Raw genomic sequence first — 19,838 nt, forward strand, 5'->3', positions numbered from 1 at the left:
TCTCACTCTCTCCCTTCTCTCTCTCTCTCTCTCTCCCTCACTCTCCCCCCCTCTCTCTCTCTCTTTTTCTCTCCCCCTCTCACCTCTCTCTATTTCTCTCTCTCTCTCCCCCTCTCTCTCTCTCCCTTCTCATTCTCTCTCCCTCTCTCTCTCCCCTCTATCTCTCTCTTTCTCTCACTCTCTCCCCTCTATCTCTCTCTCTTACTCTCTCGCTCCCTCTCTCCCTCTCACTCTCTCCCCTCTCTCTTTCCCTCTCTCTCTCTCTCTCCCCCTTCTCATTCTCTCTCTCAAAGACTAAAGATGTCAACAACAGTTTAGCACACAATGTAATGAAGAAAGCAGAATCTGTTCTGTCAGAGGATTGAGCAGGTTATCGCTCACTCTCTCTCTCTCCCCCTACAGCTGCTCCAAACACCCACCTTCAAAGATGGCATTAAACTTCCAAAACGTGCTGTAGTCATTATGGTGTGAACACAAAGGAGAATTAGAGGAGACTGTATTAATAGCTCAGTTCTTTGATGATCTGTCGCAGGGCGTTTGAGTTTTGTGTGAAATGATTCTATATTACCCTTTGATTATTCCATCTGTTTCAGTTCAGCCGGCAAAACACTGCTTTCTGTTGCCCCTTTACTTCATTTGTACGAATCCAGGTGAGAGAACTTCAGTGTAAGGTGTAGGGTTGTGCCATATTTAACCAAGTCTGTGATATATATATTAAACATGAACACCTGCTCATGTTGCATTTCTCTGGAAATCATAGGTAGCAACTCTCCCCCCACCCCCCTCAGTATAAAATTCTACGGTTCTAAAAACGATTACCTGTTGGAACATTACAGTGAGCTCAAGTACTGATCAGTTCCGGCCCCCCGATGTATAACAGAGGATCCCAAACGTACTGGAAGGACCTCCAACACTCAACAGAGCTGTTTCACTGCTCCACAGACCACTGTAGTTGAGATAATACATAAAATGATAAGATATATTTATATAACGTAAAATAAATAAGATATAAACATGGTGCCCTTAAGCTCATGTGCAGATGCTTCAGAGGAACCCTTTCCATTTCATTGCTGCATGTGAGTTCAGCGTACCTTGAGTCTTTATAGTGAAATTGAAACTGGAGATAATGTGATAAACTGCTTCCTGCAACTTGTTGATGTGAAATATGGCATTTCTTTGCATACCATAACTTGACATCAGCAGTTTGCAAACAATGCCACAAGACTCGTTTCTCCTTAAGAGGCACCAAACCTGCGGCGGTACCTTTTAACCGTCCTGAGGCATGCATGGGAACAGATGCAGGCGATAAAAAGACGAGTGAAAATGAAATATGATGGTTAGGTTCTGTGATGTTCTTCGAATGTCATCAAAGTAAACAGCCTGTTATGCAAAGTTCAGAGGCTGGCAGAAACATCAGTCAGAAATGTAATATTGTTATTTATTTTAACGTTTTTTTGTAATCGATACGAATGTGTGCGGTGTCTGTGGGGGACTGGTCCTGCTTTGGGCCCAGGGGCTCTGTGTGGGCTCCAGAACCTCAGAGACCCTAATCCAGATGAAGCAGTTACAGAAGGTCAATGAGTGAATGGATGAATGGCCATGATTTAAACTCAAGTGGTGTAAAAACCCTTAATATTCGGGAATCTAGTCGACCCAGTTTGAGTCACCTCTTGTTTTTAAATCCCATACAAAGCATGAAAAAAGGGGTAATGACCAGTAAGATATGAAAAGTTTTGTATATTATTGATAATATACTATTTATATAATATATATAAATACATTTTTGGCCTAAAGCAATGGCCTAAAGGTAAGAGAAGCAATCGTGAGGCTGCAAGTGTCACCAGTTCAATCCCTCGAACCCCAGGAAAATGGGAGCAGAGGGAATGTAGGAACAGTCCTGTCACCTCCATCAACATCCACAGCTGAGGTTAAAAGCAGAGGCACTATATTATTGTGGAACAATCTCAATAAAAGCACATTTCCTTTCATTTTTTTTTTTTTGCCTCAAAATTGGGGTTTGTGTAAGGCCCTCATTTCTAGGAACTGCAAGATTTGATCTGGTTTTGGTAATGAATATATTTTAGAAAAGGGGTCATTCCTTCATTTCATTTGTATCATTTTAAGCTATAAATATCTTGCCTAAGGTATTGATTTTGTATTGATTCTGAGGCACCAATGGGGCCTTTATCAACACAATGAATGGTGAAGGCCACCTGATGATGAAGCAGAGACAGTTCCTCGTTTTCCTCGGGCTGGACCTGCATGACCCTTTAATTGAGGTGGTTTCTCGCGAGTCCTTTTTGTCATGCAACAGTCTGCAGCTCTGAGCTGATGGACTGCGCTCCCTGCAGCCCTCACGGATCACTTTCCCCTCGGCCCTTAAGTACCGTGTAGTTAGTTTCATGTGTCATATAAAAATCTGGCCAGTCGCTATGACGCCTGCAACTAAAACCTTAAGTGCATCCACAGGCGTCACGTGCCGGCTTTGCGCTTCCGTCTTAAAGGAAAGAGGGAAGAAATTCAATCGTTTGAGACTCCTGCTTTTAGCAGCTCAGCTCCCAGCTCCACTCCCACTGGAGCCGCCCGCCCAGACGAGCAGCTCACCCTCACCCAAATATGATAAAAGCCTTCAAACGCATCCGTCCATCTGACCCATCAGCTCTCCACTACGTACCAAACAGCAATTCTGAGGCCCTGCAGACCTCCCAAACCTGTGCTGGATGATTATCCTATTTAGTAGCAGGAAGATCAAACCGAGAAAGACACACTGACACCAATTCCCAGAGCTGGACTCTCCCGTTCGAGAGCAATCCAGAGACAAAGTGTCGTCCTTGTCGAGTCGTTCCACTTCTCCTCCCCAGCGTGCACTCGGGGGACATGCAGCTCAGCAAATTTGTTAAAGAGATAAATAATCAGATATGGCTCCCTCCATCTCCCCCCTCTTTCTCCTTTAATTGATCTTCCACTCTGAAAATGATAATTAAATCATTTTTGGGGCTGAGCCGTTGCTGAGGATGGGGGAGTGAGAATTGAGTCAGGGGTCTGGGGAATTGGCTCAAGGCTCTAAAGGGTCTTTTGAATATTGTTTCCTTGTATAAATGGTGTTGTGACTGAAAGAGTCCTCTCTGTCTAAATCCAAGTCAAGAGCATGTCCTTTTTTTTAATAAGCCTTCTTGTGGAGAGATGATGCTGTATGTAACTGGCCTAAAGCTGGAGGCAGACATATTGATAATATATTACATTATATAGCAGTAGGCTGCAGCTAACTGTGAGTTCTGAGCTTGAGCTGGATTTCCACCTGATTCTCACATTCAAATGCTGTTAACAGCTTAAGGAATTGCATCAGGTTTGTTAAATTAGGAGCTGATGACTAATTAACAGCAGCTTTATATAAGGGTTGTTGTCTGTGAAAGCTGTAAAGCTTTGTTAGGTGTACGTATGGGTTTAATTAAAGAATGCTCGCTTCAGTATTTAGAAAATGGCAAAAGAGAAGAATGTATTGAAGCAGGCGATGGATTTGTTCTGTTTTTGGGGATAGTACTGTATCCAAAAGTATACGTGGATTTTTTCTTTTTAGATTTAAAGATGGTGCTTAATATTAGTGTGGCCTCACAATAACAATAAATACAATTACAGTGTAACGACTGCTTATGTGTTCACTGTGTTAAATATAGAACAAAAGTACCATTACGTACTGACTCTTCAGTTATTGAGTGGTGTGGCTTTTTAAAATTAATTTTTATATTAAAGAATTACAGTAAGAGTACACCACTATTTCTTCCAGTGGAACAGAGAACTCCTTAGGTTAATCAAGTTGTTGGTTTCTGGTAAATTGCCTTAATCGTTGAATATTTTTGAAAAAAATCACAAATCCCTTCCACAATTTGGCCCGTAGTGTAACTCTGAGGCGTTTGTTGCTGCTTATTTATCACAACAGCCCCATTTATCTTGTGCTATCCACAGCGTTTTGTGGTGATATCCACTCATACAATGATGAAATATGACACAGTCACATATGCTGACATAAGAGCATTTAGATAATTTAGATTGAATTAAACATGTAAACAGCACTGTTTGCACTGCACTTATTCTCACGGTTAAGGGTAGCTTAAGGATGTTGCCTAAAGTCTGTCTCACTTTCATACATTTCTCTTCCACTCTAAACGTAAGCATTAAGCAGATGACACGCTTTCCCACGTCTCAGTCGCGTGTCTCTCCCCCCAAGGCTGAGTGACTGTAATAGACCTGCCGTGGAGACCAGTCACATTTAACACCCAGAAATAGCGTTTTTACTCAAGTTTTTGGGTGGGAATGAGGTCAAAGTTAAAAGAAAATCTCCCCCACCTCCCCATCCTCAATCTCCCAGTCCCCCTATTACCCTAATGTACACCACCATTTAGCCACCCCTACTGCTTGAAAAGAGTCTCTTCTGTCATCGTTCGCCTCTCTCAACTTCCCCCAAGCACTCCCCTGTTCAATATCTTATTAATACTGAATTAAGCAACTTGCTTGCGAAGGAATTAGAATAAAAAGGAGGGTGTCTTTAAATTAAAAATCAACTCTGTGTTCGCCAGCTGAAGCATTTTGCCTGTTCTTGTTAAAAAGTCATTATAATAGATCTTGCTCCATCTATTTATTACCAGTATCAAAACAGAGGTCTTAATGCCTATGCATAATTCATAATTGAATTTTTTTTTTTTTATAAAGATCAGCCTTTTGGAAAGAGAGAAAGAAAAAGGCATGTTAACCATATTCATAAACGGCTCACTGCTTCCTAATTGCGGCACAATTATCGCTTGTTATTAACAATGTGAACTCTTAGGCAAGTAATTATATGAGAAAACCTGTGACAGCCCTCGAAACCTCAGCCTTACAAACGAGATACTCATCTGGAAGCTGACGTATTTATTTAATGTGGTGAAGTGGGCTTTTTGAAACGAAATCGGGAGGTTTGTGTTTTTTTTTATCTTTCTATAAAAAGTACATAGGAACAGATACAAAACAATTAGTGTAACATGACTTAAAAATAAATTAATTAAATACGAGATGTTAAAAGAAGTGCTTGTGGGATTATGGAATTATATGTTGTAACATTGTTAAAGTGGTCAGTGAAGGCTTGTGGTCTGCTGAGGAATGGGAGTGTGCTGATCAGTGTCAATTGAGACGCTGTTGTTCTGATGGCTGGCACATACAGGAGATACCCCCAGGCCTCTTAGGAACTGACCTGGGCACAGTGTGATGTGACAGTCTGTGGCTTATAGGCTCTATTAATTTCATGATTTCGAGAAGACATGGCTCTAGAATTTGTTGAGATGTAAACAAACCAAAAGAGTAAATGGTATAGAGGAATCTCATTAACAGCTTTGACTTCTCTCAACAAAATACTCTGAATGACCCTGTTTTCAACCTTGTGACTTGAGAATCCATAGATTTGTCCATAGAAGTCTCCACTGAAACATCAGTAAAATTCAGAAAAAATGGGTGGACTTCCTCCAGTAAAGCCTCGTGGTGACCTGTGTCTTGATTAGAGGAGCTTGTGCTGGCCCGGGCTGCGGTTGTCTCTCGGTGGACGCAGAATCGATAGCAGGTGGAGTGTGTTTACTGTTTGCTCTTGGTGGGAGCAGTCCAGCTGGATCGGGAGGCTTCCTGTTGTGGGGAAAGGCGGGTTTCTGCAGGTGGACGGTGGAGCTGCGGTTCAGCGGTCATGGCTGAAAGGACACAGTGTCTCTTGGAGCCCCTCCCTGGGACCATCAAAGCCCACCGCCACGCGCTTCAGCGATGAGCCGTAATTACGTATCGACTAGACTCTGGGACTCTGATAGGCCGACCAGATCCAGCTGGGCAGGAAGCCCACATCACATGGTTGTGCTGATCCTACACTTCCGCTGGAGGTCAGAGGCCATGCTGGAGTCAGTGGCGGACCACTAATACACATCTGTAAACAGGGTTCTCCACTAGTGACTAATGTGTCTTTTGTTTATAGTATTTTGTGTAGATTTGTGGCAGGAACGGGGCACGAGGGTAAAGTTCTCACAGTTACAACAGAGATAAATATCAGTCTCAGGGATAATACAGTCTGAGCTTCAATGTACATTTTAGTGCCAGTTAACACATTAAACACAATCGTTTTAACTTTGTATGCTGTTTTTGTAGCTCATAAACCTCATGTTAAAATACCGCTTTTAAAAAGCACCTTCCCTTCGTTCTTCTCTTCATTAAACACATTTCCAGTGACTAACAGTGCAATGAATTTACACCGCACTGAAATATACTGAGTTGACACAGCTGCACCCCCATCTTTATCACTGGAAGCTCTGGAGAACACCTTCAGCAGACCTTAGTGTATGTAGTCGTTCAATAAGAAGTGGTGGTTGTACACAAAAGACATGTATCTGTTTCTTGAAGTGGGGGAAGGGCAGGGGTGTGGGTCTGGGAAAGTCTGGGAGTCACAGGCTTAATCAACAAGCAGCTGACTAACAAAAGCAAAACTGAAATATCCAGTTGCCCTCAAAACAAGCTGTAATCAAGTGAGATGAGAGTGAGACTCTCACACTGGACATTGCCTATGTGCTGTACACTGTGTTCAGTTACATGTCCACTCTGCAGTCATGTGAATTTATGTTCAGGTTCGTGATTCTTATAAATGCATCCTGAGGCTCATTTCGTTACTTAACGCTGGATATAGTCAGAGCGATGAATCGCAGTCAACTACACAAACTAAAGATGAATTGTGATTAGTGATCTCACTCCTCTGACATACACTGTAACACTTTCCTTCTCTCTCTCTCTCTCTCTCTCTTGTTCCCATAGTTCAGCGCTGGACGAGCACTCGCACCACAGTCACCCTCTGTATGGACACGGTGTGTGTAAATGGCCAGGATGTGAAGCTGTGTTCGAGGACTTCCAGTCCTTCCTCAAGTAGGCTTTAAGCACACACACCACACACACACACACACATAGGGAGAGAGACAACCCCTCCCTGGTCATGAAGGTGAACCCGGCCTTCCCTCAAGTCTTACTCTGTGAGTTTAATGGCCTTCCCAGCCCAGCCCCCCTCCCTTCAGCAATTCAGCCGCCCTACAGGTGGAGCCTCAGCCCCGAGCAGGATGTGGGTGCTGGCTGTAGGTTCTCTGTGTGTGCTATCTGCTCTCACTCCACTTGGCTGCTTCCTGAAGGCTCCTCAGGGCCTGGTAATTCCTGTGATAAGTGCCATTCCCATGGTGATTTCTGCCAGTTTGTCCCAAACAAACACGGGGGGGATGTTTATCTACGGCAGGCCACACTCCGAGAGCACCACGGGTTTGCCCTTGTCTTTTTCTCCTCGGACTGAGAGGGGGGGGTACTTCAGTTCTTTGTTTTTCCTTTGATTTCAAATCTTTTTTTTTTCTTTCCCTCACTGCTGAAGGAAGACACAAAGTAAGAGTCAGAAGCTGAGTGTTGTTGGGACGCTGTGAGTTTAACCATACGATGCATGTACAGCAAACACTCACTGCCCTCTGTTTTCACATTTTGGTTAGGAAAGGGATACACATTAAAAATATAGATTTTAGTTAATACATAGGTTTTTAGACATAAAACTTAAGGATTTATTACCATTTATTATAACATTATCGAACGTCATAGTTTGCAAAGACGTGAGTGGGTAATTATTCTAATGGTGAGTGGGGAAAAATCTGCTGTACCTGTGCTGGAGGCCTCACACTGCCCTGTGTGTGCTCCTGTCACTCCTGCTTAGTGGAAATCCTGGCTTTTCCTAATCTCCAGTTTGTGTAGTTATATATATATATATATATATATATATATATATATATATATATATGTTTGTGTGTGTGTGGAAGGGGTGGGGGGGGTAATACAACACATAGTACTGCCCTGGCCACTGAGACGATGAGAACATGTGCAGTGTGGCAGCAGATCAATGAGTGTGTGTCGAGCCAGATTAGACCCACTCTAAACAAGATATGACACTGTTCCATTATCCAGGGCACAGAAGAGAGGCCCAGAGAGAGAGAGAGAGAGAGAGGAACAGAGCCACAGCTGTTCTACTACTTATTCTACATTGCTTTTTTTCCCCTCTTCATTTTTAGCTCGGGTTTCAGATCGTCTCCCTCTCAGCGCAGTTTATTTAAAGAGCTGTTTAAAAAAAACGGCAGAGGCACTGTAAACACTTTTCCAGATCACTTTGCAGATAATGCCGTAATCTATCTCAGCCTTCTGTTTACCTGAAGAAGAAAGCGTTAACGACTGCGTTTGTGCTCTCTCTCTCTCTCTCTCACTCGTGCTCTCTCGCTCTCTCTGTCTCTCTCCCTCTCTCAGGCCGCAAGCGAAAGAGCATGTTTCTTTTCGGCACCTCTCATAGCAGATCTCTAAACAGGAAAGCAAATGCCTGTTTCTCATATGTTACAGCATGCTTCAGGGTTTGGGAGTGTCTCTCTCAATCCATCTCTCCCTTTTTTTCCCCCTCCTTGGCTTAGACCATTGCTTCATCATTTGTTTACAGAAATGAGTGGAATTAGCATCTGAGGGCTTAGCGAAGGAGAGGGGGGGAAAAAAAGTCCCTCTCTTTAAAAAGGGCCTAAGTGCACTCCGCAGTGTTTTCACAAGTGTTTTTATCATGGCAACATCTTGTTTACTTTACTTGCCTGCCCTAAACTGCTTGGAACATGTTAAGAAAACATTTGGAGAGGCTCCACAAAAGCTGTCTTTGTTTAAGCGAGGTTGGGCGAGGGTTCACCCAGCCTAGAGAAGGTGTTAGCGCTCAACGCCGCTAAGCGTTCCCACATGCTACTCCTCCTTTAGCTGCTCTGCTCCCCGAGCCGGAAGAGTGGCAAATACAACGGTGCAAATAAAGTAGAATGGAAATAACAAAGAGTAAATCAGGTGGAGTGATAAGGGGGCCCTTGAAAGAGCGTCTTTGAGGCGAGGGAGAGAAAGGCAGAAGCGTTTAGTCAGCAGAAGCTCTGAGCTCAGCGCAGTGTCGTGAAAAAGGTGATGCGGCGCTAACATGGAGCAGACCTCCCCAGAGCGTGCCAACAGAAACAAGCCGACGCCGGGCCGAGGTGTTGTTTTAAATCCGTCGGTTATTTATTCTGTCTTTGAAAGAAAATATGACATACCTAGTCATGCTATCTCAATAAATAAAAAAGGGGGTACGTCTAATCTCTTTGGGGGAGGTGGGCTTGAAAGAGGTGGGTTGCAGGTTTATGGGGAACAGCATGAACAAGAATCAAGGAACTCAGTGAAGTCTGAGACCTTTGCAAGGTCACGGCTGGTGAAATCCTTCGGCGCAGCGGAGAGCTTACTTAGTACGTCTTCTTCTGCATGTGTAATCAGAGCAGGGTCTATCTTTCTGAAGCTGTTCAGTAGGATCTCTCTGATCTGGGATCTGTTTCTGGTAGAAAGGTCATTGTACATAGGACAACTTTGGAGGTCAAATTGCAAATGTGAGTTTAGACCCTGGAAAAGGGGCAAGTGAGGGTCATAGAGTAAAACGAGTATAAAATAGTAGTTGGATGAACAAAAATAGAATTAGATAAGAATTACAGTTAACACGTCAAACAGCTTCCAAGAAAATGTGGTTAACAGGGCTTCTTTAGATCTCTTTAGATCATAAAATAAAAACACAACCTTGTTGTATTAATAGTTTAAGAAATAAGTGCCAGGATTGTGATTTAACAGTGACGATATATTGAAATGTAAACACTACTGATTTAGCGACTTTTTAATAGTTAAACAAGCCAAGTTCCATGATCAGGAAAGTGAAATGGCCTCATTAGAGAGAATCTCTTTCCCATGAAACTTTTATTTTTTTAACAATAAGTTAACATTTACCGTAGGACTTGACTGTGTGTTTTAAATCAGTCGACACCCATCTACTTCTGCTAATAACTCTCCCTGCCCGAGGCCCCAAAGATACATTTCTGCATCTGAGACAAACAATTAAAGACAAACAGCACCACCATGCAACGTGGATTCTTTGTGTTGATGACGGGTAATAAATAGTGTGCCAAGTAATTGGGGCTGTTTTCTCTGGTGGGCATATTTGCTCAGGCAAATGTCTCTGTGTCGGTTTGGAACAATAAACAATGGAAATCATCCCAAGTTTGCTCAGTGATTTTTGCGATAGCTGTTCCCTCGCCGTCGGGATCAGAGTGTATCATTAAACCTGGAGCAAGAGCACGGCCCGCTTCAATGACATGTAAAATGCTGACGGTTTAAGCAATGTCTATTTAACTTGTTTTATTGTGGCAATTTACATTAGAGACTGTCATCCTGCCAGGAAGCTTTTAAAACAGCCTTTCACTTGAAGTCCAGAAAGTGACACATGCCAGCGCTCATAGTCTCTCCCGATGTCAATTCCGCCGCTCATCCAGACCTCCTCTTGTCCAGACACGCTTCCGAGAGGCTGCATTAAGGGCCATTTGAATATTTCATTTCCTATTAATTATGCACTCTTACTCTACATGTCATTAGAAGGAAAGGAGGAGGGGGGAGGGGAGAAATCATCCAGTGTAACAAAGGATGAAAGGGAGAGGAGAGGGCTCCGCGGGTCTGGTGAACTGCACATTCCGAAGCATGTCACGTAGGAGGGTCTTCATTGAAAATCCTGCAGTGGTCTTTGCCCATTTCTCTCCTGATTCTGGGTGGATGTTTGAAAACATTTACTTGATTTCTCTTTCACTCTTAAAATCAATAGCAGAAGGTGAGAGCTGAGATTTAAACAATATATTCAATATATTAATTCCAGCAGTGGTTTAAACTGATTTACACCCTACCGTGTGTAATGTGTAACATCATCTAATAATGAATTCAGACGTGATTGGGGTTGTATGAGGATGCTCGTTAATATAATGACAAATAACATCACATTATACTTTTCATACAACATTGTGAAAATCGCCAGTGCGTTAACAAGGCTGACCACACTTGTGTATCATTGTAGAGGACACAGTTTGTCCTGATTTAGAAATATTGAATACAGAACACCAATAGCGTTTGATGTGAGTACTGAGGCTTTCTGGTCCATTCCTACTTATCAGATACAATGAGTCATATTGTTTACCTTTAATACAAGTCAAATACAAACATTTATATTGTTGCCAAAGCATGTGACACGTGTTATAAATTATTATACTAGCAGGTTTCACATGTATATGAAAGATGTGCTTCCATTCTAGCAAGACTTCCGTCACTGTACATAATGTGTGCTGCTTCTGCATCAGGGCTGCCACCAGGTGACCGCCATCTTTTAGATTTATTATGCCATCACTGTTAGGGCTGGCGGTTTTTTGATTTGCTGTAAATGGTGAAGATGTGTGCGTTTGGGAAGAAGACAGGTCCAGAACGACAGAATCACACTTCCCTTCCCTTCCCTCCACCGTCGCTCCGGTTCAGCTTGCCTGGTGACAGTGACCTACATGGTCAGCCACGATGTGATATAATTTATGATATATATAATATATTGGATCCATTAGCGGGCATAATGAAGTGGCGAAATGAAAGGGTATTTGTGAAATCAGTTCAAACATCCTGCTCGGCTTATGATTAAATGATTAATGAAATGCCCCTGCATAAGCATTTTCCAAACCCCGTAATTCATGCAGAGGCTGATAAAAATCCTCCAATCATATTTCCTTCACTGGCGAAAAAACCTTATCTCGTCCATTTTATATAAATCACCACAAAAAGAGGGAAAGAGAAAGACTTGCTTGGGCCGGCTACTTATTTAGATTAGTTATAAACGTGGTGGTGGTGAGGAGGTGTGGGGGGCGGAGGGGGGTAAGGGGAGGTGACTATGGAGAAGGAGTGGAGAAGATCTTGGCGGTATAAAATAATCATGCATAATTATATTCATAATTCAAGTTTATGACAGATTCCATGTCTCTTCTCCTTGTTGTCCTTTGGCTTTTTTCTCCTGGCTTCATTTAGGTCCTCTTCATCTCAGTGACATAATGAACTGGAGAAAGCCACCGAAAAATAAGAATCCATTTACATTTAGAATTAAAGGAAGAAAATGGGATACAGATGTGAATGTCAGCCTGATGCAAAGAAATTAATTTATACCTAAAATGTTGTAACTCCATTTTAGCTTTCTGTAGAAATATCTATTTATTTATTTTTACTATGGGACTTTTTTAGCATTAGCATTTCTAATTTTAATAAATGCATATTTCTGAGACCCTTTGCACTTCCCAAATATGGAGAAATAAATGAGTGCCCAGTGTAACATGCAGATAATGTAATTCAATATTTTACCATGAACGTTTTATCAAATGTTTAATAGAGGGCTATAAATTGTGGTGCTAAAATGAAGTCTCGCTCCCTTTTTCTAGACATCTGAATAATGAGCATGCGCTGGACGACAGGAGTACAGCCCAGTGCCGGGTTCAGATGCAAGTGGTTCAGCAGCTGGAACTGCAGGTAACATCTTGTCTCTGTTCTGTCGTCTTTCTTTCCATTACTTCTCTGTGATCCTCTTTAGTCCATCCTTCTCTCTCTGCTCCCTCACCCCACCCATCATCTCTCTCTCTCTCTCTCTGACCAGTGGCTGAAAGAAGGGGGGGGGGTGGAGTAGGGAGGGCAGGGGAATAAAAATGAAATTATTTTGTACATTTGTGAGTAACCAGTCATTAAAAATGTGTTATGTATGCATGACAGCCAGCCAAAGATATATGGAGAGCCTGGGGCCTTAGTCCAGAAGATAATTACATTTTGAATTTTACTGGGTTTTAAAGTCATTTACGACTTTTAACTATTTGGCACCACAATAAAACATTCGGCAAGAACGCGGAGACAGCCGCGGCACTGGGCCTTCTCTGTGTCGCTCTGCAAATCGATCCACAAAAGTTGTTAATAATGCTCCGTTTTATGGAAAAACACACTTTTCGCTGCATTTCAAAGACTTTTGATTAATACACGCAATGAGTGGTTTTTGCACTAACAGTCGTAATGGCACCTAATGTATATGCATAAGGATATTAGTTATGCATGTATTCGGGGGAGAGAAGGTGATGTTTCCGCAGTGACGTTCCATTAGAGCAGATTAGCGAGAGAGAACGAAAGCTACAGCTCTCGAAAATCTTAAGAGCAGCCTCACACTCCACACCTAGCACATCCTGCAACCCCCCCCCCCCCCCCCCTTCACGCATCAAAGTGAATATAAAAGAACAATCGCTCGATTCATCTGTATGTTAATCTACTGTATGAGTCTGTTTATCCGCGCTTGCCCAACAATGCAACCCTTTCAAACGGTTCAGCAGTACAAACAAAATTAGGCTTTCATCTGTGGCTTTGGCACACAAGAGAAGTTAAAACCTTGAGGAGAAAAAAAAATTGTGTGTGTTTAGAGGGTGTGCCATAGATAGCATTTAGTTGTGTTAGTCTCTGGCTAAGTCCAGAGAGCGAGAGGGGGGGGTTTAAGATGTGGTAGGAAGTTGGACTCATCCCCACCCTATACAAACTCTCCATAATATGAGCTGGCATCCACAATGCACCAGAATAAATAAAGAAATAAAAAATTAAAAAGAGACACAGAAGGGAGGTCAAAGAGAAGATTTAAGGTGGGGGCTCCCTTCGGGTGATGAGTCTCTGATTAAGTTAACGGTTCCTGCTGCTGTATCAGGGGTCAGGTTCAAGGGCAGGGTGTAAAGTGGGGGTTATATAAACTGATGTGTAATCTTTAACCAGGAGCTGTTTGTTATTTTGCTGTTGTAATAAGGACAGACCACAGTCCTGCACGTCTCATTTGTACGTCTCACGTCCCCTCTTTCTGCTTTTGTCCATTACAGTTAGCGAAAGACAAAGAACGTCTGCAAGCGATGATGACTCACCTCCACGTCAAATCCACAGAGCCCAAACACACCCCGCAGCCAGTGAGTACCCCCACTGTCGTCTCTCTCTCATTTCTCTACATGTAATAATCACAATCTAATTTCCACTATCGTGATGTCCGATGCTGATGCAGTAGAGCTATAAATACACACCTTGGAATGCAGCTCCTGGTGTGTAAAAGGTGTATCAAAAATAGCTTGGCCATAATAGCTGAAATTAGACTTTGCTGTGAAGCAACACAGAAGCTTGACGCCTGGGAGAAAACCACAAATTGAACCACGTTTATTGGAATGCTGGAATGTGGCAGAGGAGTGATCAAATTGAATGCCATTGTTTTATATATATATATTACATTATTAATATGTATCTGAAGATGTTTGAATTTGCTCTAATTAAGGTAATAATCTTGTGTTTTCTATAGTAAATGAAGTACTTACATCCCTTGTATTTAGCATTGGACAGAAAAACAAATAGAAATAAAATGATAATAATTAACACACATTAAAATAGAGCAGTATTTAGGCCTGTGTTTGTAAAGCTGGTTCCTGAGAGCTTTGCTTTCATTAATGATTTTTTCAGTGTGGTTCGTGTTTTTTGTACTGTCCTCCCTAAACAAACTGAAGCACTGAGTAAAAATAAATAGTGGAAGCACAGCATAAAGTGTAGAATTAAACTGATATTATATTAAAAACCTTAACAAGAATTAAGAGTTAAAATAAAATAAATCAGCTTTTAGTGCATTGTAGTGCAGATATAATGTGTTACCCATCAAATTCATCCCTGAAGCATTAACAGAACATGTAAATAATGTTGTTTTCACAGTTTACCGATCGATATCCCTCCCTGAAGTGTCTCTGCATGCTCCAATATATCTTTTTCCTTCCTGTGCCTGTTTGTAAGATCATCTTTATTATCCTCCAGACTCAGTACTGAGGACCTTCGCAGCAAGAAAGAAGGGGTGTTAAAAAAATGCTTGTAGAAAATGAAATGGTACAGGAGCCCCCGCAAGTTCCCCACCCTCAGCAGTACTCTAATCATTTATTTACAGCAGGAGGCTCTTGTTCTATTGACGAGCTGAAGGGGCTAAAAAGTTAAAACACGTGCCCGGAGACAGCACTGGACAATGGCCTCCTCGATAAAGCCTTTGTCTCACAAACACATACAACTATGGACGCACACACACCCACACACACACACACACAGATTGCGTGGATTAGCGTGTGCCCCGACACACTGACATGGGACCTTTGTGTTGAGAGAAAGTGAAAGCATTGTTAGGGTCCCTCGGGGGATGTAGGACGTATGTGCGGGAAGCAGGGTGAAACGACACAGTCGAGCCGGATTACTGTATTACAAATCAGCTGCCTTTTATCCAGGTGGTTAGAGAAGATTGCACACAGCACATCCAAGCACTGCCTGCATTTCACTTCATGCTGACTAGATATATATGTATTCTATTTTATTGTGCATTTATTATTTCAGATCATGTAAAATATCGATTAGCCATGAAAATATATTGTACATTTAATGAATTCCTTTTCTAATCTTGTTATTTTGCTCAGTTTTACACATTAAATAATTAGTTGTTTTCATGCATTCCCCTTTATTATTCTGGCACATTAATCTCACTCCACAAAGCAACTTCGTGTTTATCAACAATTCATAGATTTTAAAGGAAGCATCACCTCAGGCTAAGGCTGTTTATCAGCGTGTGTCCATCCGTGTGTGTGTGTGTGTTTACCATTGAGAGTGTCACTAAGCATTCTTGTCAGAAATCTGACCTTTTCACTGTCCATAATTAAGCCCAGGCTTTTTCTTCTTCTTTTTCCTCTTCTCTTTTTTGTTTATTTCTTTAGCAGCTTGGTGAGTCAAAGCCAGTATAATTAGATCACCAATTACCATTTAATTAATTTCTGTCTGAAGTCTCATTTTTTTGTGGCCGCTCTGGAAAGCACCCAAATGGTGAAGGAAACAAAGAGGAGGCCATTACGTGGCTGTCTGGCCTATTGTGGGGGCTACTCGCCATTTATGATGGAGGAATATGGATGAAACAAAGCTTAGCTAATCCACAGCGGCGAGAGTGTGTACTGGACAGAAAATATCTGCTCGGAGACGTGTTGTTTTGCAGCTACGTTAAAACACGTAACTGTCAATACTTTGTAAATCTGTTAATAACGACTAAGCCATTCATTTCTCAGTAAATAGCTTTGGAAATGTAAAATATATCCTATGATTTATGACAAATGTATGCAGCTCTTACAGAAGAAGAATTGGGAAAAGGCTGTAAAGAATCCCATTAACCCATTTAAAAAAAAAACCTTCAAAATATGCCAAAAAATGATCTGATATTCATGCCGTGTCAGGGATGAATCATTTGTCAGCAACAGCCCTCTGTGCTTCTTTATTATATACCTGTCCATCAAGCAGGGCATCAGGATGATAATGAGTGTTAATAGGCTATGTGGTAATTGTGCTGGCCGTGCTGTGTCTGTGTGCTGATGGTGGGGGTGGGGTTTTTCAAAAAGGCTGGGGGGGGGGGGGGTGTTACATGTTAAACACTGTCTGTTAGCTTTCACCTGCCTTGCCCCCCGTCTACACTGTCAGCCGCACCATTATCGTGCAAAATTAGACATCTGATACCTCCGAAGCAATTGACAGCCTTGACATTTCATTAATTTGTTAGCACAATCCGCGAACAGTTGTGGCCCGTCGGCCAAAAATCCGCCTCCTCGCACCCTCTCGCTCCATTTTCCCCTTTCCCTCCCCCTTCCTCATCACAGACCTCACAGAAATCATGTTTAATTTGGAAACATGGCCTCCTTTGGCAAATTAGCAATTAGAACAATTTGGTGAGGGAAATATGTATTTGTGTCATTAGCTGCGGCACACACACATTCGCACAAATTAATAGTAAGAGCACCGGGTCAGGCTCGAATTTTCCACTCCAGTAGAAAAGCAGCAGTGAAGAACCCAGCACAGCTGCTGGGAGATCCACTGTAGCACTCAGAGCTCACTGCTTAATTAGTTTACCTTATAGCCATTATTACTAATAACCCCTCCTCCTCCCCGTCCTTTTGTTTCCACTTGATAGAGGGGGAAGAACCATCCTTCTCCAGAATGTTCGGCACTCATCTTTCGGCAGCCTGGTCCTGCTGAGGAGGGTCACGTAGATGTGGCGTTTAATCACGGTATCACCTCCATAAGTAGCCACTAATTAGGGTCCTTCTAATACAGTTGCAGCCTGTAATTAGTCTAGTTTGGCCTCTCTGTCTCAGGCTTATTAGGGGGCTCTCAGGGGTGGGGAAACAAACTGCATCAACTGCCAAGTCTGCTCCTGCCTCCAGACTCAGTGAGACAGAGAGAGAGCAAATCAAACAGAAGGGACGACAGGGAGGATGTTTCAGGACCGCTCCTGTAAGCATAAAAGGTAGAGTCCGCCCAGAGCTTGCAGTATTTACCAACATTTGCAAAGCACTGCTCCACCCACACTCCTCCGAGCTCCCGAGGTTGATTCAAGGGCATGTTCGCAATTAGCGGCAGCACGCTGGTGTGTATCATTCCATACAGCCAACCCGTGATTAACGCTCCCGTCCAACCTTGTCTCTCTCCCTCCCCACCTCTGTCTCTCTGTCTTCCTCTCTCTGCCTTTCAGCTCAACCTGGTTTCCAAGTCTGCCCCGGCCGCCTCGCCGCCCCTCAGCCTGCCCCAGACGCCCACCACACCCACAGCCCCGCTCACGCCGCTCTCCCAGACCCACTCAGTCATCACACCCACCAGCTTACACACTGTGGGGCCCATCCGCAGACGCTACTCCGACAAGTACAACATGCCCATTTCCCCAGGTAGCTCTCGCTCACAGATGAATCTGAGACTGTGTTGATCACCAGAGATAACCTTTGATAAGCTCATCAGTGAATTTCCCAAATCTCTGCAGAGTTCAATAGGAAATGTAAGCAAATTAAGTCAGAGTGGTCTGATTTGAAACGGTTCACAAATACAGGTTTACTGTCCACGACTCTAAATTAGCCTATGCACAGCTGGTGACATGTTTATGACTGTAATTTTGAAGAAAAATAAGCATTCACCTGACTTTATATGTTTCTTTAGAATCAAGCTTTTTCACATCAGACCGCTCTGAATGAGATGTATATCTTTGTTTATATCAATTTTACTGTGTGATACTATGTAAATTACTCTTTAAACACAGTGCTGTTCAAGTGACTGTGTTTAAGTTGGCTACTTTAGTGTTTGTATTATAAAACGCTTGCCTCGTTTGCATTTAATTTATGGATGTTGTTTATGTGGCTCGTTCACAGATATTGTCCAAAACAAAGAGTTCTACATGAATGCAGATGTACGTCCTCCATTCACGTACGCTTCGTTAATACGGCAGGTAAGCACTTCTTCACAACGGGTTTATCCCCTCAGTGAACACTGCCTCGCTGTGTTCTGTATAAATATTGAGATTTTTTTCTTACTGTTTCATCTTGAACCTACCCAGTTAAATTTCAAATACAATTTAGGCTTGAGACACATGACTAACCATCTGCAAATTGGCGCAAGGGTGTTCGCCAGTCAGAGAGCAGGATGTAGGGGAAAGAGGGGAAAAAACTCATATATAACAATTGCTTTTGATGAAGCATTACAGCCAATGTGATTATTATGAAATTCATTTCACACAACAGCGAGGCTGCAGCGTCTTTAAGATGCCCAGTCAATTATCTGAGCCAGCCCCGCTAATCTGCCATCGCACGAGCATTAATCTGGGCTTGGGGATAATTGGCGTGCTGTAATCTGGCCCCAACGAAATAGTTTTTGCTTGTTCTGGTCGCTTAGCGGAAAAGGATGTATTCAAATCGCAGGATTTGAATGAGGCCACGCAAAAAGCGTTGGGTAAACAAAGTAGCTGCGAGCGGATCAGCTCAGGCCTGTTTTACATGCTCCATTAAGGGGAACGTGCGTGGCCTGAGCACGCAAACCCCCATCTCCCTTTGTTTAAGCTGGGGTTTGAAGCGGAAGTAGAAAATGAATTGTTGCTTATCAGCACTTGTCTGTGTGTGTGTGTGTGTGCGCGTTTTTTCCAGGCGATACTCGAGTCACCGGAAAAACAACTAACACTAAACGAGATATACAACTGGTTCACGCGAATGTTTGCATATTTCAGGCGGAACGCAGCTACGTGGAAGGTAATGTCTTATTTCCTGCACTCTACTTCCCGAGATCTGATTTAATGCACTTTAATGAGAGCTTCATTCCATTCTGATTTCAAACAATACTCTTCAGGTTTAAATCAGCGAGTCTTTCAAAAAAATATTTATTCTAGACAAAATAAATCCATCGCTGAGTTGGTTGAATGTTTATAGCTTTACTTTGATCCAACTCCATCCTGGAGGGCTAGAGTCCAACAAAGTTTGATGATTTCCCTGCTGTAATACATTTACTAAACCTTGTAATTAAGGGATAAGGTGAAATAGCCGCATTGAGAAGAGAAATCACCAAAGTCCCCAGGACCAGAGCTGGGCCTTTCTGCACTAAGGAGCTGCCTGTAAAACCACGGCAAAATCCAGCAACACAGGACCACACAAAAATGGAAGAGAGCAAAACCAGATGGACATGAAGAAATAGAATGTGAAATGAAGACAGAAAGAGATTAAAAATGTTGAGAGAGAGAGAGCGCAAGAGAGCCCTGTCTCCTTAACTCTGCTGCAGCAGTCACTCACAGCACTCCCATAAGGGCGCATTGTATTAATAAACACCAACTCCCACACCGACACAGTGAGAAAAGGTCACATTCGGTACACGTGTGGAAAAATCTCATATAATACGAAGATACACAGCAGCTAATAGGACCAAGCCTTAGTTTATCTAGAACCTTCCATCTTGTTTCAGTCTCTAAACCAAAACAGGGAACACATTTTATGACTGCATTTTTCCACTTTCAAATTATCCAGAAAAAAACTTTTTTTTTCCAAATATAATTTAATGTAATGATCCTTACAAGGAGCTGG

The 19,838-nt window shown here is 42.5% G+C and overlaps 1 protein-coding gene across 5 annotated transcripts in view; it reads left to right on the forward strand.

The window, feature by feature from the left end:
- The window catches only part of foxp1b (forkhead box P1b), a 264,654-nt gene that overhangs the window by 238,830 nt on the left and 5,986 nt on the right, over nucleotides 1-19,838 (forward strand). For all 5 annotated transcript variants that reach the window (XM_066662601.1, XM_066662598.1, XM_066662603.1 and 2 more), the window contains 6 exons: nucleotides 6,811-6,918; nucleotides 12,333-12,420; nucleotides 13,788-13,871; nucleotides 17,483-17,672; nucleotides 18,147-18,223; nucleotides 18,915-19,016. In XM_066662601.1, the coding sequence (XP_066518698.1) occupies nucleotides 6,811-6,918; nucleotides 12,333-12,420; nucleotides 13,788-13,871; nucleotides 17,483-17,672; nucleotides 18,147-18,223; nucleotides 18,915-19,016 (649 nt within the window). The remainder of the gene's footprint in view (nucleotides 1-6,810; nucleotides 6,919-12,332; nucleotides 12,421-13,787; nucleotides 13,872-17,482; nucleotides 17,673-18,146; nucleotides 18,224-18,914; nucleotides 19,017-19,838) is intronic.

The sequence above is a fragment of the Hoplias malabaricus genome, chromosome 3 (genome assembly GCF_029633855.1).
Source record: "Hoplias malabaricus isolate fHopMal1 chromosome 3, fHopMal1.hap1, whole genome shotgun sequence".
Taxonomy (NCBI): Eukaryota; Metazoa; Chordata; class Actinopteri; order Characiformes; family Erythrinidae; genus Hoplias; species Hoplias malabaricus.